This window comes from Pieris brassicae, chromosome 11 (genome assembly GCF_905147105.1).
Source record: "Pieris brassicae chromosome 11, ilPieBrab1.1, whole genome shotgun sequence".
Lineage (NCBI taxonomy): Eukaryota > Metazoa > Arthropoda > Insecta > Lepidoptera > Pieridae > Pieris > Pieris brassicae.
This window is the reverse complement of record NC_059675.1, coordinates 13543509-13570022: the sequence shown is the minus strand read 5'-3', so window position 1 is coordinate 13570022 and position 26514 is coordinate 13543509. Positions and strand designations below refer to the sequence as shown.

Genomic DNA, 26514 nt, shown 5'->3' with positions numbered 1-26514 from the left:
GTTCAGCTAGTTGATCTAACAGCTAGGCAAATGACGTGGATCGGTGACGTTTCATAACTTGCCTAGCCTGTTGACTGTTAATTTAAATTCAGTTCCACTTTCTGCCACCAAAGCTAGCTAGGCTAGCGTCGAAACTCTTAAACTGTCAATATGGTCAAACCACAACAACTAAAATGGAAGAGTGAAGAGACTATAATAATGTGAATTTAGTTGTAACTGACATAAGAAATTTTATTTTAAAATATTTTTATGTCAGATGTTTCATTTATTTTATTCCTGCCACATGGTCACTCTACGAATGGCCTAAGCATTAGTCAGCCAGTTTATAAATGTTACAATCGCTACGGCTGAATATCTTTCAGGCCGCTAGTTAAACGGCGCTGTTTAGTTAAAAGGCTAGGCTATTAATTGAATGACTTTTTAAACTAGTTGGCTGCGACAGATCTACCATAAAGATTTTTTTAATAATTAGTCATTTCCTTATTAAAATTTGTTACGAGCTTAATGCAAACTATAGTTTTATCTTTACGCTTACTTTTGGATCACCAGAAGCCAACGAAATCACATCAATATTCGGTAAATATTTTAGTTAAAATTAAAATAAATTTAACCAAACTTTATAATAGGTATTGTGAAAGTTTGTTATTCCATATATTCGTTAGATGATATTTTAAAAATAATTTCATTTGTTTTTAACTTTAGTTGGATGTTTTGCCTGAAAAGTGGCGCAACTTGGTGAAGTTGGCGACGGTTATGAAGAATACAGTAGCGCCGTTGCAGGCTGCGCAGGCGGCGCTTATAGCCAAGAGAGTGGCTCTTATAAACTTGAGGCTCACCATGTATAGGGATCAGTTCAAACTTAAAGAGGTAACTTATTATTTTATGAATCCACGAAGTAAACTATTCATTTATTTTTTTGAACCTGAAAATAACGTTATTAACCGTTAAACGAGAATGTTAAAAAAAAAATGTTGCTGTTAAAAATATATATATTGTTAATTAAATCCCTGTGTAACGCCTATACCGGCAACGCATTTAAAATTGTGTGTCCATGGGCTGCGATGACCCTTTATAGGTGTCCCGTAGGCTCGTTTGTTCCCTATTTTATTTAAAAAAATCTTTTATATTTAGATGTTCCTGGAAAGCTGCAAGGAGCCATACAGGCAGATAGACAAAGTGCACAGAGAGCTTCTCGACTTTGAAGATATCGTTTCGAACTTGAAGAGAAGCTGTGCGTTGTTTGATATACAACCTCCAGATGAAAAATTCCTGAAGCAGTGTCGAAGGGAGCTGAAGCTTATCAAAGTAAGTATACTCTTGGTATTTAGCAATTTTTTACATAAAAAAAATCAGTTGAGTATAGATTATATCGTATTATCTTTAACAACCTATCATTTTTTTATAGATATAAATTTTTTATTACAAATTTAAAGTTTGGTCCCTATGGCAGTGTACGTTTAACGCTCGCAGTATTTCCTGGCTATTTTGAGATGTTTCGTCATTTTACGATCGTTGAGCGAGGAAGGCGTTAGCTCTGGGATCAGGCGCCAACGATCTACGAGGCGCCAACTTAATTCATTTATATTATAAAGAAGAGATTTGATTATTTGTTTGCATCGATAAGCTCCATTTATTGGATCGATTTGACAAAATATTTTTCTCTATACTATCACTATTGACCGTAGGCAAAAAGTTATCTGTATAAAATGTTCGAAAATGTCACGCAAGTGAAAAAAAATCCAGAATCGCGAATCTACAAAAACGTTCGCGATACCTTGTCTAACTATTTTATATTTAATAAAATTAATTTTAAGCCGTGCAAATCCGGGACCTGAATTGAGTATGGAAAACAAAATGTTTGTACATGTTTTTAGCAACTTTGGGATTACTACTACTTAGTTATGGGAACAATAGAGTTCTGGAAGAAGTCCCCGTGGAAGAAAATTGATGCTGATGGTATGGACCAAGAGTGTAAGAGGTTCACGAAGGATATGAGACAGCTGGATAAGGATATGAGAGTATGGTGAGAAGTCGACTCGTAGAACTGCTGACTTTGATAGGCTATCAAGAAGTAATAATACCTAAATAATCTAAATTTCATTATAAGCCAAATTTAAATCTAAATCTAAGCTTTTGTCGGTGAATATTTTATAAAATAACGTTTTCACATTTTGATATACTGAATATAACTTAAAAATTATCCGATCGCTTTGTTCTACATCTTCTTTTCAAGCTCTAAATGTAAATTGAGCAAGCCCCTCTAAAATCCATGGGCTGCAATGACAGCCCCAATGGCGTCCCGGAGGCTCGTGTTATAAAAATAATGTTGACATATTAATATATTAATTTAGGGAGCCTTACATCTCCATTGAAGGAACAATAAAGAATTTGATGACATCGTTACGTGCAGTAACAGACTTACAGAATCCAGCCATTAAAGACAGACATTGGGTAGAACTAATGATGGCCACTAAGGTAATTCGTTGTTTTCGTATTATTTTAATATATTTTTTCATATTTATATTTATACTTTGTATTTTTTTTTATTACATCACGTAGAAGGCTGTTCATTCTCATCTCATATCGGCCATCAATGGGAAAACTTTAGCGCTAGGAAGTGGGACTCAAATGTCGATAGAAGAAATTTTAGAAGATTTTAAGAGTTTAGAAGATCCGCATGATGCAAATATACCTGAACCAATAAGACAACCGTATAAAAATTACGCGCATATAAAAGACTTTAGGAGACAGAAATTTGATTTAAAAAGCAAGTTAAATGGTTCAAATACAGTTCAAGAGATGAGAGAACAAGGCTTACAGTTGACAACGCGATCTTCACAATCGAAGATTTTGAATCATTCTTTCATTTTGTCGGAATTTATTTTGTAGATTTGTGTGTAGATTGTGCTGTACATAGCGTTGTATCTATAGGTTATTAGGTAAGTGTTTTTTTTTAATTTATTGTATACATAAGTGTGGTGGAAACATAAACGAGAGAAAGTTAAATAGAGGACAGTGATCCTTACAACACGGTACGGTACTCTTATTACGCGATTTCAGTCCCTCTAAAACACGGATTTCCCCTATGTAACGCGGGGATTTCACAATGCGCAATACTTTTGCAACGCGTTTCCTATAACGCGGAACTTATCTACCATGAAATATGGGGATTACTGTATTTCGGATGCTTAGGTTACTGATTTAGGTTTAAAAAGTCGAATCTATATTGAAATATTTTTAGGTTAAGTTTAATATAGACGACGATACTACACTAGCGGACTTACTAGCACTTAACCTGCACAAGTACGAAGAAGAAGTTAAAACTATTGTGGATAAGTCTGTCAAAGAAGCAGCTATGGAGAAAACGCTTAAGTATGTTTAGAAAATATATTTTTGTAATTATCATATTCATAGAAAAGGCCATTCTAATATCAAAACTTACTTGCCAGTTTAAGAACATTTTATTGTAAGACGTAACAGAAATACCAAATAATGTTTGATGTAGGGAACTGGAAGCTACTTGGGCAATCATGGAGTTTGATTACACGGTTCATGACAGAACTGGGTCCAAGTTACCGAAAGCCAGCGAAGAACTTGTCGAGACTCTTGAGGATAACCAGGTAACGTTTCTTACTTTTGTAACAATTTAATTCAATTGAAACAGATGCTTATATTGTAGCCGACAATAGTATAAGACAACAATGAGTATAATATACCTAATTCAATTTGCTATAAATATCTTACAGTTTCTAACAATAGTACTTAATTGAAAGGATTTAAAAAAAACTTTGAATTACTTCTAATGAAAAATCATAATCTGTTCCATCCATATTTATATATTTTCTGCTTTCTAGTTTCTAGTTTATAACTAATAAAATTAGGGGGGTTGCGACGCTAAAAAAAACTAACTTGACTTATTTAAGAGTTCTTAAAACTAAGTGACACTTCTGGTACCTATAAAAAATATAAATGTATTGGACATTATGGGAAACAAGGATATTATATTACAATTGATGATTGTGGGAAAAATAAAAAGAACATTTATTACTACAATTTAATAGCTACAAGTGTAAGTTGATTGCTAACATTTGTTTGCGCTTCTAATTATTAACTAAAATATATTTTCGTTAATAATTTTTGCTCGACCAACATGTTATGTCGACATTCCTAAAAATTTACACTATAGCTGCAAAAGATTGTAAGATTAACAACTTTTTATTTAATAAACATATTGTTCATATATTTTTTTTGATTCAGATGCATAATTTCCTAGGAATTTATTAATTTAATTACCAAAACCTAAGTTTTTACGAAAACCCCATATGTGACGCAATTTTATCGTTTATTCATACATTATAGGAATATTTTTAAATACGAAATGTACCTTCATATACTTAGGTTATATATTTTACATATAAACTGAAAAGACGACTACATAAATTAATAATCAATATGTCCACTGAAAAGTTGGTCTGTGTCACATTAATTTGCGACTTAACTAATGTAAGGTTACTTAACTAGTGTCTGAAAATTGTTGTTCACCGCAGAACCAAGTTCAAAACATGATGTCGTCAAAATTCATTGGTTTCTACGAGGCTGAGGTAACCGCTTGGCAGAAGAAACTCGGCACGGCCGATGCAGTCATTGCCATTTGGTTTGAGGTACAGCGAAAGTGGCAGTACCTTGAGAGCATCTTTGTTGGTTCAGATGATATACGTGCCCAACTGCCAGAGGATTCAAAACGTTTTGATACCATCGATAAGACGTTTAAAGTAAGATTCTTATCTAATGTCCCATTGGTCCATATCCAAATTTTCTAAAAAGTAAATCCAAACTTATGTATTGGACAGCATTCTCTTTAAACAATGAACAATGCAAATTTGTTTAATAGTCGTCAGTCTTTTGTTCCTGATACACAAAGACACTTTTTGTGTGTAAGGCAGTAAGTTCTAAATGCGCATTGGTGCAAGCCGGGTTTCGAACTTACGACCTCTAGGACAGTGTTTCCCAATCTTTTTTGCCCCATGCCCCACCATAGTTATAGGAGGTTAACCCCCATAAGAATTTTAGATAAACAAATATCATTTTTGATATAAAAAAAATTGAATGGTTCACTTAAAAAACTTTAACAATAAGTTTTAGGAAGAAATAACTGAGAAATTGTTAACGAAATACACGTGAGTAAATTTGCAAAAATTATAATAAAAAACTGAATTTTAATAAATTTTCGAATCAAATCCTCCCTGTGGGACGTGGGTCACACGGAGAAATACTGCTCTAGAATGAGATTCATACACACAAGCTCCTAGGCCAACACTGTTCTAATTTGTGTCTCTTTATTAATAGGAATTATTAAAAGATATTGGAAATACACCAAATGTCGTGCAAGCGACTAACAAGCCGGGTCTTCTCGACAAGCTGGAAGAGCTGATGAAGTCTCTCAACTTGTGTGAGAAAGCGCTCAACAACTATTTGGAGACCAAACGTTTGGCATACCCACGTTTCTACTTCGTGTCTTCGGCTGATTTGTTGGGTAAGATTATCAAGAAGTAAAACAATAATAATAATAATACATATAATGTTACATTTGTTATATCTGCCTTGGAAGTCTCATATACTGTAGATGCGTCCATGGGCTGCGATGTCTGACCTGTTAAGGTTTCCCGTGTAGTAGTTAAAATTCCTTATATAATTTAAGTTTGGAACTGCGTGTAATAAAAATAACAAGCTTTTTTGGGTTTTAAATGTTCAACGTAGAAAAAATTCTGGTTATAATCTGAATTAATTGCCACTGTTGTTGTCGTAGTCAGCAGATATGTTTATTTTAATTTCCAGACATTTTGTCAAATGGCAACAATCCGCCAGCGGTCGCGCGTCACCTATCGAAGTTATACGATAACTTGGCTAAATTAGTATTCCCGAAGCCTGGGAGCAAACACGCAATTGAGATGATATCAAAGGAGAATGAAGAACATGTACCATTTAAAGCACCCTGTTGCGATTGTTCTGGCAAAGTAAGTAAAATTGATAATGTTTCTAATAAATCTTTTATTGGTAAATATAGTTTTTTTTATAAAATATGGATGGATACTCTCAGTGCCAGAAGGCTCGCGAGTGCGTTGCCGGCCTTTTAAGAATTTGTACGCTCTTTTCTTGAAGGACCCTAAGTCCAATTTGTTTCCGAAATACTTCAGTGGGCAGCTGGTGCCTCATAGTGGTGGAGCGCGGCATTATTTGGAGATTCTTGACCTCCCCCCCCCCCACAATAACGTGCCGTTTTTCTGTACCCGTTGCAACGTTCCATGACCACCCAGTGACTCTTTATACCTAAAAGTAACCATTGTGTGATTTAAAGTACTGGAAAGTCGAAAATAATATTAACAATAACGTGTGATTCAATTTCCGCCCGCATCGTAACGTTTTACAAGAGGAACCCCTTCCCCCCCAAAATTCGATACATGATCGCAAGCTAGAGATCCAGTTGCATAATTTCTCGGCGAGCTCGTAGGCTGTGAAGCATCACGTGAAGTGCTTTATGTCACACCCGATCAAAGGCTTTCTCTATATCCAAGCTATGGAGACCTTTAGACTCCATAGTCTAGATGTGAAAGGTATACAAGAAGCTGGGCGATCACATATATCGCTAATTAGCTGGTGGCCCTCTAGATACCTCAGGAGTCCGTTAATAATGGTTTCCATTATTTTGTAGAACAAGCAGGTTATAGCAATTGTGCGATTGTAGGTACATATTGTAGAATCCACTTGTCTAGAATTGTTTTTTCCATCTTAGGTTGAACTCTGGTTAAACCGGGTAACTGACTGTATGCGATATACCCTACGGGATATATTTGAACACAGCGTTAAGTCGTACGAAGATAAACCCCGTGACGAGTGGGTGTTCGATTGGCCAGCTCAGCCGGCGCTCGTGGGCACGCAGATCTGGTGGACCACGGAGACTAATCAGGCGTTTGAAAAGCTTGAAGAAGGTATATTAATGTATTGAGTTTATTTTGCATAACTAAAACACTTTCAGGCCTAGTGTGTTGTAATAATTTTTAAAATACGTGTTCAGTAACTTTTATAAGAAATTAAGGTATTTGATTAAATTATATTAAAACAACAATCAAATAAGCATTAAAAAAGTAAAAATTTAAAGAAAACACATTGAAAAAGCTATGTATATAACCTTATAATTATTTTACATAATTTTAAATTTTTCCGACGTTTCGCGTGCTTTACAGCGTGCTGTACATAGTTGCAATCTAGTAAAAAAATGTTTTCTTTAAAAGTGTAAAAGCTATGTTAACAAAAGACAATACTGAAGTAAAAATTGTTAAAAATTATATAAAGTTTATTTATAGAATTCCCATAGACCAGCTTTTCCCAAAGATTTTTGCGCCAAGCCCCATCTTAGTCTTTCTAAAATTCTTATGTAACATGTAATATTTCAAGATTTTAAAATATTGAATTGTTCACTTAAGAAACTTTTGGAATAACCTTAAATAAAATTGCCACCTTGTTGGGATACACTGCCTTAGGCAATTATCCCAGTGAACCCACAACAAAGAATTTTTAAGCCATCTACATCATTTAATTAATCTATCAGGTTATGAGGGCGCGCTTAAAGATTACCAAAAGAAGCAGATCATGCAGCTCAACGCTTTGATTGTTCTACTACTTGGTGACTTGACTGTTGGCGATCGACAGAAGATCATGACGATTTGTACGATAGATGTCCACTCAAGAGATGTTGTTGCTAAACTCATTGTGGCTAAAGTGGAGACGTCGAATGCGTTCCAATGGCAAAGTCAATTAAGGTATTTATCATATTAAAAATTAAAATGTTTTTACAAATTTTTATCGTTTTATCTTCATTCAATCCAAAATACCCCTGAACGTAGATTGATGTTATCTTTTGCGTTGTCTACATTCTTGATTGTCTTCCCTGTTTTGAAAAGCCAGCCTTTATTGCTGGAAAATAGTTATTCTAGTACATAAAAATGTACTATAAACACTAATAACTAATCGGTTAGCTGGTTGATTTCTTTCTTTTTTCTTGTTCTTGGACTTTCTTCTAAGAGCTTTCACATAGGGCCAGCTGCTCTCCACACATCATCTTCCCATCTTTTTATTTGTCTTCTACGTTTTCTTTTGGAAGCCATTCCGTCACTTTCTTCGTCCATTTATCTTCTCTCATAATGTGTCCTATTAAATTTAGTTTTAATTATCGTAGTAGTAATGGATTAAAGTAATTTAAATAACAATTAACTACCTGAAGTTGAACTTCTTAGTAAATTTCTTTAAAGAATATTTGAGATGTTAATCGCGCTCTTTGCTCCAGACATCGCTGGGATATGAAACTGAACAATTGCTTTGCAAACATCTGCGATGCTCAGTTCCTCTATGATTACGAATATTTAGGAAACACACCACGTCTTGTTATTACACCTTTGACGGATCGATGTTATATTACTTTAACACAGGTGAGATTATTTAAATGTTATATAGAAGGTTGATCGTTATAAATAACAGTGGCCGTACAATTTTTTTACATCTGCGCCCTATTTTAACTCAGTCTGTGCCTGTTTTTTTTTTGAGAATGGAATCTCGCTGTTGGCCTTAAGGGCATTTACAGCTCAGCTCGGGCTGTTTTGGCGAGCGTAGCTCGGCCAGAATGGCGTTTTATCCCGCGGCTAGCGCAAGGGCGTCTCCTGTGAGACTATAACTTCGGCTTGGGCCATCGCGGGGTGGTCAATCGCCTGAAGGGCAGGACGGAAGCTCACCGGAGTGAGCGAAGTGCGAAGTAAAGGTCCTCGCCTTCCCCGGTGAAGGCGGTTTTTTACCCTAATCTGTGTATTTTTATTTTTATTGTTATTGGCCGCGCGGGCGGCTTTTAATTTATCGTTTGCTACAGTAATTGGATCGTCCGGATCCGTTAGAATGTGTCGGGGCCTCCTACGAGCCCTTTTTGTCGGGAAGGCGTGTGGACGCCAACTTTATCCATTGGGCTATGGTAGGGAGCTCCAGGTCGTGGTGGAGATCGACGTTTCTCACATAGAAGGGCGCACCAGTTGCGATTCTCATGAATCGCGACTGAAGCACCTGTAGCCGGTGTATATAGGAGGGGGCACAATGCGCAAAGACTACGCTAGCGTGACATATGTGCATATGCATGCACGGTCGGATGCAGGCCTTGTACAAGGTCACCATGTGTCTGAGAGACATTCTGTGCCTGTGCTATGATCTGCTCTGTTAAATGAGTGGGCTTTCCGATTTTGGCATAACGGCATGCCATTTTAAAGAATTTTACTTATGAGAGTCTTATAACAATCTAAGATATTGCATTTAGTTTCCTGCCTATGTTTCATTCGAGCCGTTTAAAGTTACTGGAATTTATAATAAAAACAAATGTAAAATATTTGCTAACCTATAGTTATACAGACATATTTGTTTCATTTTAAGGCAAGTTCGTGATAAACGTTCTGTGTTAGTAGGCAAACAAGATTTTCGATAGGGCTATGTGGTCTATGGTAATTATTCGACCATAGACAAGATGGAATTAATATTCTTTACACGAACAGAGTCTCCATTTAATAATGGGTGGTGCCCCCGCTGGTCCAGCTGGGACGGGTAAGACAGAAACTACAAAAGATTTAGGAAGAGCGCTCGGCATAATGGTATACGTGTTTAACTGCTCCGAACAAATGGATTACAAGTCATGTGGAAATATATATAAAGGTAAAACCAAATATTATTTAAACCATCAAAATCCACGCATTCTGTTTGTTAACACTGAATCAGTCTGATTGTTTTGAATGTCCCTTTTCATTACACGGTAAACATACGGATTTTTAATATACAATTTCTTGTTGATCAAATAGAAATTGTTGATATCAATTTCCATTTGATATAAATTGAGTCAAAGTAGTTATTGAGTTAAAATTCATTAGACGATATGATTGATGAATTGCGCTTAATTCTATGTTTATAATGTGCAGATCAGCCGAACTAAAAACCATTACCTGTCAGACTTAGCGCAAAGACTTGACTGAATCTTCCCCTTGAAATATACATTTTTCCATAAACATTTTTTATCTGTTAACTAAGGTCTCGCTCAAACTGGTGCTTGGGGCTGCTTCGACGAGTTCAATCGTATCTCTGTTGAAGTGCTTTCCGTAGTGTCAGTACAAGTTAAAAGTGTTCTCGACGCTATAAAGGCTAAGAAAAAGAAATTCGACTTTATGGGAGAGTTCATCACACTTATACCTACCATTGGGATGTTTATCACTATGAATCCAGGTTACGCTGGAAGGACGGAATTGCCGGAGAATTTAAAAGCTTTGTTTAGGTAAAACTTTTCTAGAATATAATTGTTCATATCGCAATATTTTTACAAAAATAACTCTACTCCGTTTAAAGTTTAATTATTCAATTAATCATGATATCAAATAGCAAAGTTTCAAATGTGTCATAAATTCGCGAGTTAAATGTGCCTAATTATCTTAAAATATTTGTGAATTTGGAATTTAATGTTCCAATAAACTGTTCCTAGCTGGAAAATATTCGATATTTTTTGTCTTATCGCTTAGTCAAAAATGTGTGTATCTATCAGATCTCTTTGGACTGTTTTAAAATGTTTTATTAAGTTTTGACACACATATATGTAGGTGATACTTTGTGCATAGGATCATGTTATAAAAAAGTTAGCCAAGTAAAAGATAATTTGAATTAAGTTACGAACCTTTCTTTGCCACTTCGAATATCGAACCGGATCTCAATAGTGATTCATAGATTTTGTACAACATCAAATTTGCATAGCAAAAACTTCGCGGTATTTATCGCTATAGTTGTTGGAAGAGTAAGCGCGCAGGTTCTATTTAAAATAAGTTCTGTTCAGCGTATAACGTAACGGACGTGTACAATTTCCTTGACTCTGAACCAGACTATATAAACTAGGTTAAAATAAGTCACTGTTTTTGCGTAACAAGTATACAAATGCCACCTTTAAACTATTGAAAATATTTCAGGCCCTGCGCTATGGTCGTACCTGACTTTGAATTGATTTGTGAAATTATGTTGGTCGCTGAAGGTTTCCAAGAAGCCAGACTCTTGGCTCGTAAATTCATTACTCTTTACACCTTATGTAAGGAGCTATTGTCCAAGCAAGACCATTATGATTGGGGTCTGCGAGCCATCAAGTCTGTCTTGGTCGTTGCTGGATCACTCAAGGTCATTAACATAAGTACAACAAAATATCTTTTATCGTAGCGCTTACTGAATACTGCCTCCGACGATATCGACATCTGTATAATTATGTTCACAGAGTGAGTTCATAGTAGCGACATTGTTTATATTTTGTGTTTTATATTATATATTTTTAGTTTTATTTTTTTCGTCATTATGGTATTTAGTTCTGTAAAGATAATGTATGTATTTTTGTAAATAAATTAATAAACCTTTAAATGATGACATATATAACTTAAACACGGAGAATAAATATTGTAATGAGAATTGAAAAAAAGAATGAAACAATGAAATTTATCAGAATTTTCTAACATTAGTCTAGGTCTAGTATCGAATCAGTATTAAGATATGAATGTTTATCTAGAGAGGTGACCGCTTGCGACCGGAAGATCAAGTACTAATGCGAGCTCTAAGAGATTTCAATATTCCCAAAATTGTAACTGACGACCGGCCGGTGTTTATGGGTCTTATTGGCGATTTGTTCCCTGCTTTGGATGTTCCCAGGAAAAGGGACTTTGATTTTGAAAAGAACTTAGTTGATGGAGCTATTTCTATGAAGCTACAGCCGGAACCTGGGTTTATATTAAAGGTGAGAAGATTGTTTTAATCCTTGCAGAGAAAACAATATTTAATAATATTTTTTTAACATCCTTAAAAGTATTTTAGTATTTGTTTTGTGGTCATTTATTTTTTCTAAGACGTAATAGGACAGCATTCTCTGCCTGACAACATGGACTTTGGGTTTAAGGGTAACATAAATTATATATAACAAAAAATAATTATATCAAAATAAAGACAAAAATGGAATACAATTTACAAGAAAAACTTCAGATTTACAAAGGGAAAAAATCAATAAAAAGATGTATAAAACTTTTAACTTAGTAATACCTAATGTGGCTGTGTTGTGTGATGGTGTGAAAGTGAAGGTATTCTGTATGTGTGGTGTGCTCATAATCAGTTCCTAAACTTCACTTTTCAAAGATAATTGCTTCTTGTAGATGGTACAACTTGTGGAATTATTTGCCGTTAGACACTCTGTGTTCATTGACGGGTTTGCTGGTACGGGCAAATCAATGGTCTGGCAATGTCTGAACAAAACGTATCATATGCTCAAAATGAAGCCGTTTTACAACGATTTAGATCCTAAAGCAGTGACGAACGACGAATTATTTGGTATAATTAACCCTGCTACAAGAGAATGGAAGGATGGCTTGTTCTCTACTATTATGAGAGATATGGCTAACATGCCAGGTGATGGACCAAAGTGGATTGTGTTGGATGGCGACATTGATCCCATGTGGATTGAGAGTTTGAATACATTGATGGACGATAATAAGGTATGTTTTAGTACAAATTACGGCGTGTACATTCTAAAATGTAAAAATAATTCTGATTAGTAGTTGATATAATTCAGTGAAAATAATTTTTATATTGTCCTAATGTTTATCGAAAAACATTTTGCCTTCATCAATAGTAGTTAAGCGTACTGTTACATCCCTGTTAGCCATAATGCTAACACATCATCAATATAGCCTTCAGAGAATTACGTTTCTTGTGACATTTGTTAGTTTCTAATATTTATTGAATTAAATTTTAAACATTTTTATGAAACATATTCTTAAGACTTGCTACAAGTGCACATGTGCAATAGTTATTCATTTGACTCGTTCGGCTGTTTACGAATTGACTCGACCATCTCCCCGAAGTAGGATGGTCGAGTCGGAGGAGGAAGTTGTGATTATAAAAGAGGTTGTGACACGCGCACGGGCTTTTTCTTTGTACAAGTTTGAAGTTATACAGTTCACGTAAAATCAGTGAAGTAAATTATAGCGAATTAAGTCATCATTGAAGTGTTTAATTTCCTACCCTAAGAACTAGATCAACTACCGCTAACACATTAGGCTACGTACATATCATTCTTAGAGAGCGGTTGTCAATTTTTTTTGTATCGGGAATTACGTTTCTAGTGACATTAGTCAGTCTGCGTATATCATTCTAAGAGTGTGGTTGTCAATTTTTTTGTATCGTAACTAGTATTCTAATTAAATCTTTTTTTAAATTAAATTCTATGATCGAACGTTAGTGGTAGTCAAACAAAACAACAAGAGTAAGCAAGCTGACTAACGTTCGTCCGAAACGGAATACGTAAATCTATACTAAAGTGTACAATTAATAACTTAAACTAAGACCAAAATTACATGCTGGTCGTCGATGCTTGGACAAACATCTGGCTCCAGCGTTGTATACCAGCTTTCTAAAGTAAAATAAATTCTTGTTTATAAACCATCTTTTAGGTATTGACACTGGCAAGTAACGAACGAATTGCTCTAACTAAGTCAATGCGCCTCCTTTTTGAGATCGCCACTCTTCGTACTGCGACACCCGCGACTGTGTCACGCGCAGGAATTTTATACATTAATCCACAGGACTTGGGCTGGAATCCGTGAGTAAAATATAACCGGTATTTATTTTAATAAGAACATTTAATAGTATGATTTAACTCAACTTTTGGCTCTGCGTCCCAATAAGTTTCTTTGCCTCGGAAATTTGAATCTTCTAGCGTTTCCTGTCTTGTGCCACCTACAGCTAATGGCTGGCTTTCAGCTGACGCAGATCGGCCTGGCTACTGCTGGAGGACCTGCTGACCTCAACCTAACTTGACTGAAAAAATTACATTTTTATATAATTACTGACAATATGTAATTAAACTTTCCATTAATAATCCTCAGGGTCTCAAAGTTTTACTTTGATAATTTTTCTATTTTGAATTGTCATATTCTTCCGTCCCCGTACGGGCAAGTGTTGATTACGGACTACAGGGTTAGGAATGTTTGGTGTATTTTTGTTTGAATTTAAAAATGTATGTATAGGTTTGTAGCATCTTGGATAGACACGACACGTGATGATGAATCGGAGAAGGCGATGTTAACAATAATGTTTGACAAATACATACCCTCATTGCTCGAGTCTTGCAAGAAGTACAAACGAATAACACCATTAAGTGAACTGCAGCAGATACAATTGACCTGCTATCTGCTTGAATGTTTCCTGAACAAGAGCTTGTTGCCTTCGGATTGTCCTAAGGAATGGTAACCAAAGTGATATTATTTTTAATTTACAACCTACAACCATTTTAGGTCTGGGCCTCAGATTTCTGTATCTGCTTCATGATCATTACGCAATCTAATAAGCAAGTATCAGCCTCCTGTGCCTGACACACGCCGTCAACGTTTGGGTCTAAGGCAAGCCGGTTTCCTCACGATGTTTTCCTTCACCGTTCGAGCTAATGTTAAATGCGCACATAGAAAGAAAATCCATTGGTGCACAGCCAGGGATCGAACCTACGACCTCAGGGATGAGAGTCGCATGCTGAAGCCACTAGGACTCCACTTTTTCTAGAAAATAATGCTTTTATTTATCGGTATCCATTTTAACTCCATTAGCGTTGTTTTTTTAAATGAAGACAGCAATAAAAAAACTAGCATTTCTTCTTTTTGGCATTATTTTTATCACATTGGCATTGACATTGGCGATTTCTGAGTATCGTAGCTGAGTAACGATTTTTTTTACAATAGGTACGAGACGTATTTCGTATTTTGCGTCGTTTGGGGATTCGGTTCTGGTCTATTCCAAGATCAGCTGGTGGATTGGCGGAATGAGTTCAGCAAATGGTTCTGCAATGAGTTCAAACAAATTAAATTTCCATCAACTGGCAATGTTTTTGGATTTTTCATAGATCCAGAAACGAAGAAATGGGCACCCTGGACCGAGAAAGTTGAACGTTTTGACTTGGATCCAGAAATACCCTTACAGGTTACAACTTTTGCATAACATAAGTTATATATAACTAACAATAATTTTAACATTAACTGTTTAAATCGAGGTTAATTTACTCGACTTACTCGACTACGATATTAAAAATATTGTTTATTATTAAAATTGAAATTAAAATAATAATCTTACCAATCAATACTCAACTAAACAGTTCCAAGTCTTAATTTCATAAATTTGTTAGAAATCTTAGTGGCTACTAGTATTGTCCTTTGTACAAAGGATGCTTGCTTAGAATTAGAATCACAGTAGAGTTTCCATCTTAACATCTGCCTAATCAATTTCAACTTAAGAAAAAGAGCGTACCATTTCTTGAAAGGCCGGCAACGCACTTACGAACCTCCTGGCAATGTGAGTTTCCATGGACGGCGTTATCACTTAACATCAGGTGAGCCTCCTCGCGCGTTTGCCTCTTGTTACATAAAAAAATTTCACGAAAGTTATTTGTATTAATAACTGCTCCCGCGAACTTCGTTTCGTCTTAATACGATATTTCATCAAGGATTTTCTTCAATTGGTATATTTAATTGATGTTGTGTTATTAAGACGGTTGATCTTGGAGTTGTGCCCTTAGCAACCTTTTTTGTGATAAATTTTTGTTTATTTATATAGATACAATATCACACCTGTATCCCATTTAGCCGTGATTGAAAATTTCCATTATTGTATTCCAGTCGTGCCTCGTATCAACATCAGAAACGACACGTATAAGGTTCTTCATGGACCTTCTGATAGCGAAGCAGAAGCCTGTGATGTTGGTGGGAAGTGCGGGAAGTGGCAAAACTGTCAGTGTTGCAGCCAAACTGAATTCGTTGTCTGATAGCTTCGCTATCACCAATGCTCCACTCAACTTTTACACTACTTCAGGTAGCCTATGCAACTGTTTTGTTTTTATCAAAGGTTTTTTTTTGTTTTTTTCCCTTTCATAACCAATATTAACGTAAGACGCAGATTTAATTTCATTACATTTGCCAGAATGTTTAGATAGTCCCAATAACAACTTCATATTCCGTGTCACTTGTAATGTTTTCATCTTAAAGAGGGTTTAAAACTTTTATACTTACACATTATTACGGCGTTTCTTAAGAGTTGGGATGGCAACCCTTGAGAATGTGTGTTACCAATTATAAGAATGTTTTCTTTACAGAAATGATTCAAAAGGTCCTCGAGAAGCCATTGGAAAAGAAATCGGGTCGTAACTTTGGTCCTCCTGGCAGTAAGTTTATGATTTACTTTGTGGATGACTTGAACATGCCCGAAGTAGACACATATGGAACAGTGCAACCGCACACGCTGATTCGACAATTTATGGATTATAAACATTGGTAAGATTTTGGAATTTTGCAATGTATTCTTTTGCCTTAATCGTGAACTATTTAGTAAAGGAATATTTGTATTTTTTTTCTTAAAAGATAAAATGTTCACTGTTGTGATTATTTATTTCAGGTACGACAGACAAAAGCTATCTCTTAAAGACATATCCAATTGCATGTTTGTCTCTTGTATGAATCCAACGGCTGGTTCTTTCACAATAGACCCACGTTTGCAAAGGCACTTCTGTACGTTTGCAGTCAGGTGAGCCTTCCAATTTTTAACTAATTGAATTCTAAATATTATAGAATATTGACAGTGTATAAATATCTATAATAAATTCCCTATTTTAGTTTTCCCGGCTTGGACGCATGTTTCCACATCTACAAGCAAATCCTAGCGCAGCATGTGGCCAACCCTCTCAACAAATTCGGAATTGTGGTTCAAAAGTACAGCGAGAATCTCGTTAATGCCGCCTTGGCGCTCCATAACAAGCTTGCTTCGACGTTCTTACCCACAGCCATCAAGTTCCATTACATATTCAATCTGCGTGATCTTTCTAATATATTCCAGGTATATATACCACCCTTCCATAAATTGCCATATTTATTTGCCAGCTTTTGGTCCTTCGAATTCCGTCGCCACAAAAATAAGCTTTTATTTGACACTTCGTTAACAATTAATCTTAACCTAGGTAAACTAGTTGGTATAAAGATATTTGAAACTAATTACATATGTATTTTCTTATAATAAGATCATTTATTTCAAAAGTTATATTGTAACTTAACAAATACATGCGTATACACACCCACACATTCATTCTGAGTAATAATTGTTATCTAGTAACGAATAACACAGACTCCCTAGTGTGGGGACTTGAATTGAAGGGAAATGAATTTTGTCACCACCATTTTTTCATAAAGTTTTTATTATTATTATTATTATAATAAGTAATGCAGTGCTTATAATCTTTTAGGGAATCTTATTCACAACTGGTGATGCAATAAAGTTCCAATCTGAGTTAATTAGGTTGTGGATGCACGAAGCAACGCGTGTGTACTCCGACAAACTGGTAGATTCTGCTGACAATGATACCTTTAATAAACTCATCGTGGAAGTTATTAAGAAGAATTGCGAGGTTATTAATTGTTAATTCATTTGATTTGATGGTCTAATTAATTTACGGATAAAATACAAATTTTCCAATATGTGAAATGAAGAATGATTCTTGGTGTTGGGTTTTCACAAAATATTTTTGTATTATCCGGTAGCCCCAAAAGGGCTGAGCACCTGCGGAAAAACTCTTACTAATCAATACTCAAATAAAAAGTCTTAATTTCATAATTTTCTTAAAAACCTTGAAACAATATTAGTAGCTGTGAGCCCTCTGGCATTGAGTGTGTCCATGTCGCGGTATCATTTAACATCAGGTGAGCTTAATGTCCGTTCCCCCCCCCCCCCTGTTGTATAAAAAAAACAGAAATATGTTACTATAAAATTAGATGATAATATGACGATTAATAAATCGATCATCTGAAATACCCAAATAATTTAGAGTAATAAAGTTATACGATATTAAGAACGAATAATAAAAAAGGTTTTGCAATTGACGAGTGTCAATCCAGTTCTAACGTTAAGGCGGGATACAAAATACCATCCGTATCACCTCGATGTCCGTCGTTCCACAACTGAACGTTTCTTAAGACAGTTTTGCCGCGAACAGCCACTATGTGGAACCAGCTGCCCACTGAAGTATTTCCGAACCAATTCAATTTAGGCTCTTTTCAGAAAAGAGCGTACTGCATCTTGATATCAGGCACAGGAGGTGATCAGCCTACTTGACTAAAGAGGTTGTATCGCCACTGATCTATCTCTCGAGTCTTAAAAGGCCGGCAACGCAATTGCGAGCCTTGTGGTAATGTGAGTGTCCACGGGCGGCGGTCGACTTTAGATGAGCCTCCTGCACCTTTGCCTCCTATTACATAAAAAAGAGAAATGTTTTTTTTTGTCAAAATTTACATAACGTCCTTTCGATTTTTAGGACTATGACGAGAATGTCGTATTTGAGAAGCCACTCATTTACTGTCACTTCGCTGAGGGTATTGGAGACCCGAAATATTTCCCAATCAGGGATTGGGCTCAGATCAAAAAGTTACTGGATGAGTCATTATCAAGTTATAATGATCTCGTGGCGACGATGAATCTTGTTCTATTTGAAGACGCGATGTACCACATTTGCAGGTTATTTTATTTGTATTAAAAAATAAATTTTATTTGATTAAATATTTCGACTTCTGAGCCATGAAGGCGGTCCGTTATGAACTATTCTTTGTACGATAACATTGTTCTATTACGTAATTCTCTATTTAGTAGCGATGGGAAACTCGGACATCTAAAAACAGATGGTAAGATTCAGCATACGGCAAACCGTACGTTATAATCCAATATATTTTTGTCGTACTTAGGACTATGTATCGTTTCTGAAGGTTTCCTTGCACACCCTCACCTTAACCATGAGCGTCAGAATGGCGCTACAAAAAAGTTGTACCAGTTGCTACAAAAACAATATTTCAAAATTGATATTTTTAAAAAACAAATACTGCTATTTAAAATTAACAAAAAACATACATTGTTGTTATAGACAAAAATTCATAAACATTTCTAGTCATAAAAGCAAAGTTACTGATATCGAACCATAAGTTCCTCTGCTACTTCGTTGTATTTTCTCATTAATAGAATCAATCGCATTCTGGAAGCACCCCGAGGTAATGCTCTGTTAGTGGGTGTTGGTGGTTCTGGGAAACAGTCCTTGTCCAGATTGTCTGCTTTTATATCTTCACTTGAAGTTTTCCAAATACAACTCCGCAAAGGATACAGCATCAACGACTTGAAAGTTGATCTTGGTAAGACTGTGTTTATCTTTAAAAAAAAGTTCTGCCAATGGCCAATGTTTCTTGCATTAAATGAGCTTAGTATAATTATTGCAAATTTGAAGACAGATTTGATAAATTAATATAAACCATGTCTTGCAGATGTTACGGTCGTAGATAAAATATCGTCCGTTTTGAAGATTTCTCACAAAATCATAAGATTTATAGTCTCACTACTCTACCGCTACTTAAATTTATTTAAATTTTTTTCTCCCAATTTTCTGATTAATGTTATGAAACGAAGTGTCTTATGAATAATAAAAATAATCTGGTAGTTGTTACGGTTTTAAATTATTATAATTTACTGTATTTAGCATTGTCATCTGTTTTTTTACACGTTCTCCCTTCATTATACAACAAATTACTATCTTCCCATACTTTACATTTCTCACTAATTGAACTCCTACGCTCTTCGCTGGTATACGTAGTAACTCTTGTTGTCTTCCGGTTACAAATGTCAGATCATCAGCATCACAATTAGCAGAGGGTGAAATTGTATTTAAGCGTGTTTAATAATAATGTATTTTAGCTGGTCTATACATCAAGGCTGGTTTAAAGAACATTGGCAATGTGTTTCTGATGACGGACGCTCAAGTGGCCGAAGAACGCTTCTTGGTTTTGATCAATGACTTATTAGCGTCAGGAGAGATACCTGAATTATTAGCTGATGATGAAATCGAAAACATTATTAACGGTGTCAGAGGAGAGGTATATTTATTCTGTTTCTTTTAATTAAGTAGTTAACTGGGTTTTTATTGATATCAAAGTTAATCGTGATATAATAAAAACATTAGGAAAATATCATGAAATTTTTCAAACCATCAGGTTTTTTTTTGGACATGTAAATTACGAGCGAAGTAATGTTAAACAATAAATACACACATTTATAACTCTCATCAAATTTTGTTTTTAAACACTTTTTTTTTTTTATAGACCAAAGCTTCAGGCGTGCCAGATACACGGGAGAATTGCTGGAAATTCTTTATTAACCGTGTTAGGACTATGCTAAAGGTAAGTTTGTCTTACTTAGGTAGGAGCTTTGTGTGTGTGTCCAAGAAATTAATAATATATGCTTAACTTGGAGAAATATCAGTACAGTGGGTTATAAAATGAACCTTTGTTTGTTGAAGGTGGTGCTATGTTTCTCGCCAGTAGGCGCAACTTTGCGTATACGAGCGCGTAAGTTCCCGTCCATAGTTAACTGCACTGCTATCAATTGGTTCCACGAGTGGCCGAAAGAGGCTCTGCGCTCTGTATCTACCAGGTTTTTGAATGAAGTCGAAGCATTACCCGTAAGCGAAGTTATTTTTTTATTTCCCAAGTTTATTCACAATTCTTGAAAAAAAATGGAAATTCTATCAATTATCTTCTGTCAAGTTTTTAAACGATGTAAACATATTAACGTTTAACCGTAATTAAAGAAAACGTCAATATATATATATATTAACCTGGTTTGACAAGTCCATTACCGCTTAAATAACCTGCATCATAAGCACACCCCACATACACACCCGCAGTGAATACTCTCACTTTCACACCATCACACAACGCAGTCAAATAAGTTATTACTTAGTTAAATGTATTTAATTATTGTTGTTTTTGCTTTTGTAAATGTTTTACCTTTTTGTAAATATTATGCTTACGATTAGGGATCACGAAATAAATAAACGTATCATATTATTTTTAGAGGGGTTACAATGAGATTCCGCCGAGAACACATTCAAAATTACTTAAAATTGTAATGCTTTGTAAAACACAAAACGAAAAAAATGCGTTACAATTAAAAAATAAAATAATATTGCCAGTAAGTTTCTTTGTTAGGCGGCCTTATCATTAAAGAGGTTTATAAGATCATATATCGTTTAATAATAATAATAATGAAGCCTCTTTTATTCCTTGAACGATTCATTCATCTTTACATAAGATACACACTTAAAATATGAGCGACCATAGCATTCAAGAGGGCAACCTCTCTATTCCCTGGTAGCAATTCCAGGTCCACATTGATATTTGTCAATTTTTATTAGATAAAATATTTGTTGTATATTACAGCGAGATCTAATGGAGCCAGTGGCGAATTTCATGTCTCACGTACATCAAAGCGTGAACCAAATGTCAGCTGTTTATTTCCAAAATGAAAGGCGATACAACTACACGACACCAAAGACGTTCTTGGAGCAGATATCGTTGTATAGCAAGTTGTTGACTGAGAAGACAACCAACTTGAAGATGATGATAGAGAGACTTGAAAATGGTTTGGAGAAGCTCGCGTCATGCGCTGCTGATGTATCTGTGCTAAAGGTAATTATTAAACATTTAAAACGAAATATATGTCGTAACGTCACGGTTAGGACACTAGAATCTCGAAGTAAAACGCCTTGGAAATCTTTTTCACTACTACATAGGACTAACTCAGTATTGAGATGCATCTGCATCTTCTACCGTATTTACCATGGAGAGTGTTGTTCGGGCTAATACTGCTGCTGAGCTGAGTCTCAATATCGGACGTAAAGGCCGAATACAAAATACGGATGGTATTTTGTATTGTGTTACCTCGACGTCCGTCGTTCCGCTACTGAGCGTTTCTCAAGGCAGATGTTACGGCGGACAACCCCTATCTGTGTCTGTTTCATGATCAAACTAATAGACAAGTAGGTGATCAGCCTCCTGACACAGCGAGGACTTTTTGGTCTCAGGCAAGCCGGTTTTCTCACCATGTTTTCCTTCACCGTTCAAGCTAATGTTAAATGTGCATATAGAAATAAATTCCATCGGTGCACAGCCGGTTGTGGAACCTGCGACCTCAGGGATGAGAGTCGCACGCTGAAGTCACTAGGCCAACACTGCCCCTAGGCAGTTAAATGTTAAATGATAACATCAGATGAACCTCCTGCTCGTTTGCCTCCTGTTACATGAAAAAATGATTATTTAAAATCTCTTGCTTTTAAGGTAACACTTGCAGAACAAGAGATAATATTAAAAGTTAAGAATAAAGCAGCCGAAGAGTTAATTGATGTGGTTGGCGCTGAAAGTGAAAAGGTCTCCAAAGAAAAGGCTTTCGGTACGTTTTTGTATACTGCATATAATAGTTCAAACCTAGACCTTTTGGGATTTGGACTGATCCATCACCATAGCTGCATTTATTTGTGTCGATTCTAGTAAATATTATGTAACCTCTACGTAAATAGTAGCGACTAAATTTTGGATGAGTTAACTCAAAAAGCTTGATGAAAATATGAAATAACCAGTAATGATGTTAACGATTTACCTACCAGCTGCGGAAGAAGAAAAGAAAGTAAAAGTAATAGAAGAAGATGTAACGATAAAGGCCAAAATTTGTGCGGATGATCTAGCCAAAGCAGAGCCGGCACTATTGGCCGCACAAGAGGCTCTTAACACATTGAACAAAAACAATCTCACCGAGTTGAAGGCCTTTGGGTCCCCACCGGACGCCGTGGTCACTGTGACGGCTGCCGTACTTGTGCTGTTCTCGAAGAAGGGAAAATTACCTAAGGATAGATCGTGGAAAGCTTGCAAGGTGTGTTTTTATACACCAAAAATATTTTAGGAATTTGGACGATTTAAAGGGACAGCTCTGTTTCGTGATCATTTATTTTTCTTGATTTATATCTGCTGGTTTGCAATTTTTTGCTTTAAAAAGTTGCTTGGAAGTGTAATGTTTTTATTGTATTTTTATTTTTTGTATCATTTATGTTTATCATAATTGTCATAAATTTTAGAAAATATAGCTATGTGTTACAGCATTATATATGATATAGTAACTTTAATTAATGAGTAGGTGATCAGCCTTCAGTGCCTGACACACGTTGACTGTTGGAATTAAGGCCTGCCGGGTATCCTGACGATGTTTTTCTTCACTGTATAATGTAAAATGCGCATTTAAAAACAAAAGCGCCAAATGCGGCCAACACTGCTCGTGCTAGGTTATCCGTTAAGTGATGGTGAATAACTCACTTTACGGACTTCAAAAACTAATAAAACCCGAGCGAGCAAAATATCTTTTTCTCGTACAATAATGCTTTCTTTTCTAAACATGAGAAATATACAAAGGGTTGATCAAGTGTTGCGTATCAATTTAACAAAATTCTAAAGACTACATAATTTCCGTAAAAAATATATTCACTTTAAATCTTAGTTTCTATGTTATGGTTCCGATTAATATTTAGAGAATTTATTTTTATAGTTAATGATGAACAAAGTCGATCAATTTTTGTACGACCTGGTGTACTATGACAAAGAAAATATACATCCGGATGTTATAAAGGTAAGAATACTTGTATATCTTGTTTAGCTCAATGTTATATATTTCCCATTACCGGAACATGTTTATTTTATTCATATACTCAAACTCAAATGATTGATGAATTTGGGACCAAATTTTTATTATAATTATAGGCAGTTCAGCCCTACATAAAGAATCCAGACTTCAACGCAGAGTTCATTATGTCCAAGTCAGCTGCTGCCGCGGGGCTGTGTGCGTGGGTCATAAATATTGTGAAGTTTTACGACGTGTACGTAGTGGTAGAACCCAAAAGAAGGGCTCTCAATGCTGCCAACGCCGAACTGCAAGCTGCGAGGGACAAGCTGGCCTTCCTTACTGAACAGATTAGTGTAAGCATTTATTTACGATATTCAAATTTTTTTAACATGCCAGAGAATAAAACAATTTTCCACCTTCACTTTCCTGTCTGGACAGTTCAATTTTTTTGTCATTTCATAGCTTCTTCATTCCTGAACTTGTTCCTGAAATTAATATTCAGAACAGACAGAAATTGTATGCCCAAGGATTTCTAACACTGCTAGAGAACCTATGTTTATATGCTTCTGTTGGTTAAGCATGGTGAACTGTGAAAACAAATCTTTTATCCTTCTTTCAACGAGTTATTTCACGTTTCTATGATTAAATATCATTTTGCCAGGAATTAGAAGAAAAGTTAGGAGAACTTATGAAAGCTTTCCAAGAAGCAGTCAATGAGAAGATGAAATGCCAAGCGGAGGCCGATGCCACCAATGCCACTATCGACCTGGCGAATCGTCTTGTCAACGGATTGGCTTCTGAGAAAATTAGGTAGGTTTTACCTGTCAACATTGGAAGGCTTCAGCTTCCAGTTCAGGATTTTCAAATAACGATTACGTGTTGAATCACTGTTCTATCTCTAGCCGGTGTTACGGTCTATAAAAATTGTTGGTCAAATACAGAACGATAAAATTGTCTTCCTTTATTTATTCCCAAAAATGTATCAGTAGAATCAATCAAAAGTCTTAAAAGTCTTGATGTATTCGATAGTGGGCTGATCAATTTTAAAAAAAATCGTCTAAGCCTATATGGCGCCTAATGTGCATTGTTTAGCCTAAAATTACTAGTAGTAACTTGAATTGGAACAGTTATATTTTTATTATATATGATGTGGTATACTTTAATAAAGAAAACTATTTAGATACACACAAGGATGAGCCACTGGGAAAATACACAATTTTGTTTTACTTAGTGCAGTTTTGGGTTTGCAGATGGTCAGCGACGGTAGTGAATCTAAAGGAATCTGGAGTAATGTTACCAGGTGATGTGTTAGTGGTGACGGCGTTTATCTCCTACGTCGGTTGTTTCATGCGACGATATCGATTGATGCTGATGAACGATGACTGGATACCAACCCTCGCTAAGACCAATGTATGTTTTGTGTCTTCTTGTATAGGCATTTGACTTTGTTTAACAATAACAAATAAATTATTCTTTGAAATATTAAGTATTTATTGTTGTATGTTTAAATTTAAATTTCAGTTTTATTTTTGTATATTAGTATTCTAACTGAATGTCCGTGTAATCTGTTTTGGCAAACTTATTATAACTGGAAATTTTTAAGTCGGTTGTCTCGCAGATGTTGAATTCAGAGCGTTGATCAGATTTTGATTCTAATCGCTAAGATCTCTAAGGGTAGAATGACAAAGAATGACTCCCGTAGGGCAAAACGTGTTGGATTTTGACACGTAGGAGTCGATAGTTAGTTTTACCTTAAATGTTCAAATTAATTTACCAATTTAGCTGACGTATTTGTCGTTGGGTCTTGAGTTTTGACGTGTGAATTGCCTTTGGAATTAAAGATTTTCACTTTTTAGAGCATTTGGTTCTTTGATTTTAGAAAATATTAAAAATCATTATATTTCTTTGTTACAGCCAAAAATAGAAACGACAGAAGGTCTAGACCCCTTATCAATGTTGACTGACGATGCTCAAATTGCGTGTTGGAACAACGAGGGCCTACCAACAGACTCCATGAGTACTGAGAACGCTACGATCCTTACGAATTCAGCCAGGTGGCCTCTGATGATAGATCCCCAATTGTAAGTTCTGACTTTTCTTGTGTTTTACCGTGAATTTAAGTTGCAATTTTTGTTCATGATTTTTAGTCAAATCATTTATTACAGTTAGGCCTATTAATAATAAAAGTTAAAAAGTTCCAAAAGGTTTACAATATTTCGTATAAATTAGTGAAATCATTATATGTGAACACAATGTACTGCTAGAATAAAACTACCATACTCTTATACAATAGGTAAATGTTACAATACAAAAAAATAACAGAAATAATGTATCAAGGCGCACAAATATTAAATAAATTGCCTTCCAGTTAAAAATATAATAAAATATATGTATAAAAAAAATCCACACACACAAATATATGTGTATAAAAATCGTAAAAGCTCAATATAAATTAATAGCATAAATATGTTAAAAAAACAAAAAAAAAATTTTTTTCCCATTTATGTCTGTGAACGAGCGTCTAAGAAATTATTATTATTCATTAGTCACACAACGCGTGTTGTAACATCGCTGCGACCTACCCGCACTTTTGTTTAAAAAAAGATTGTATATATTCTTAGCAACTAATATTTTTATTTAATATAGTTTATTAATAGTTTCAAAACGATGTACATTACTAACCTCTAAAATTTCTAATTGAATGCGATTCATTGAGAAATAAAGTATTTTTGAACTGAATGGTGTTTTAAAAAACATTGCAGCAAATAAAACATATTATTATGTAGATACATAGCGCTCACATACTCTCAAATTAAACTATAGATTTTACATTATTCTTTATAAAAAAATAAATAGATAATTAACATGGGGACATCTTACTTAATTTATTGTTTTTTATTTTTCTTTGGTAAAAATCCC

At 35.2% G+C, this 26514-nt stretch overlaps 1 protein-coding gene across 1 annotated transcript in view; it reads left to right on the top strand.

Moving 5' to 3' along the window:
• The window catches only part of LOC123716055 (dynein beta chain, ciliary-like), a 54605-nt gene that overhangs the window by 17153 nt on the left and 10938 nt on the right, over positions 1-26514 (top strand). The window contains exons 27-64 of the mRNA XM_045671556.1: positions 703-867; positions 1132-1305; positions 1875-2023; positions 2352-2475; positions 3242-3372; positions 3506-3620; positions 4548-4772; positions 5347-5533; positions 5836-6014; positions 6791-6986; positions 7607-7817; positions 8342-8483; positions 9582-9738; positions 10108-10348; positions 11028-11229; positions 11609-11833; positions 12243-12581; positions 13539-13687; positions 14115-14333; positions 14820-15057; positions 15750-15942; positions 16223-16400; positions 16522-16650; positions 16740-16959; positions 17363-17524; positions 18428-18627; positions 19123-19289; positions 19846-20024; positions 20250-20327; positions 20447-20608; positions 21369-21617; positions 22266-22377; positions 22592-22854; positions 23521-23601; positions 23733-23948; positions 24257-24405; positions 24846-25005; positions 25510-25676. Of these exons, the coding sequence (XP_045527512.1) occupies positions 703-867; positions 1132-1305; positions 1875-2023; positions 2352-2475; positions 3242-3372; positions 3506-3620; positions 4548-4772; positions 5347-5533; positions 5836-6014; positions 6791-6986; positions 7607-7817; positions 8342-8483; positions 9582-9738; positions 10108-10348; positions 11028-11229; positions 11609-11833; positions 12243-12581; positions 13539-13687; positions 14115-14333; positions 14820-15057; positions 15750-15942; positions 16223-16400; positions 16522-16650; positions 16740-16959; positions 17363-17524; positions 18428-18627; positions 19123-19289; positions 19846-20024; positions 20250-20327; positions 20447-20608; positions 21369-21617; positions 22266-22377; positions 22592-22854; positions 23521-23601; positions 23733-23948; positions 24257-24405; positions 24846-25005; positions 25510-25676 (6833 nt within the window). The remainder of the gene's footprint in view (positions 1-702; positions 868-1131; positions 1306-1874; positions 2024-2351; positions 2476-3241; positions 3373-3505; positions 3621-4547; positions 4773-5346; positions 5534-5835; positions 6015-6790; positions 6987-7606; positions 7818-8341; positions 8484-9581; positions 9739-10107; positions 10349-11027; positions 11230-11608; positions 11834-12242; positions 12582-13538; positions 13688-14114; positions 14334-14819; positions 15058-15749; positions 15943-16222; positions 16401-16521; positions 16651-16739; positions 16960-17362; positions 17525-18427; positions 18628-19122; positions 19290-19845; positions 20025-20249; positions 20328-20446; positions 20609-21368; positions 21618-22265; positions 22378-22591; positions 22855-23520; positions 23602-23732; positions 23949-24256; positions 24406-24845; positions 25006-25509; positions 25677-26514) is intronic.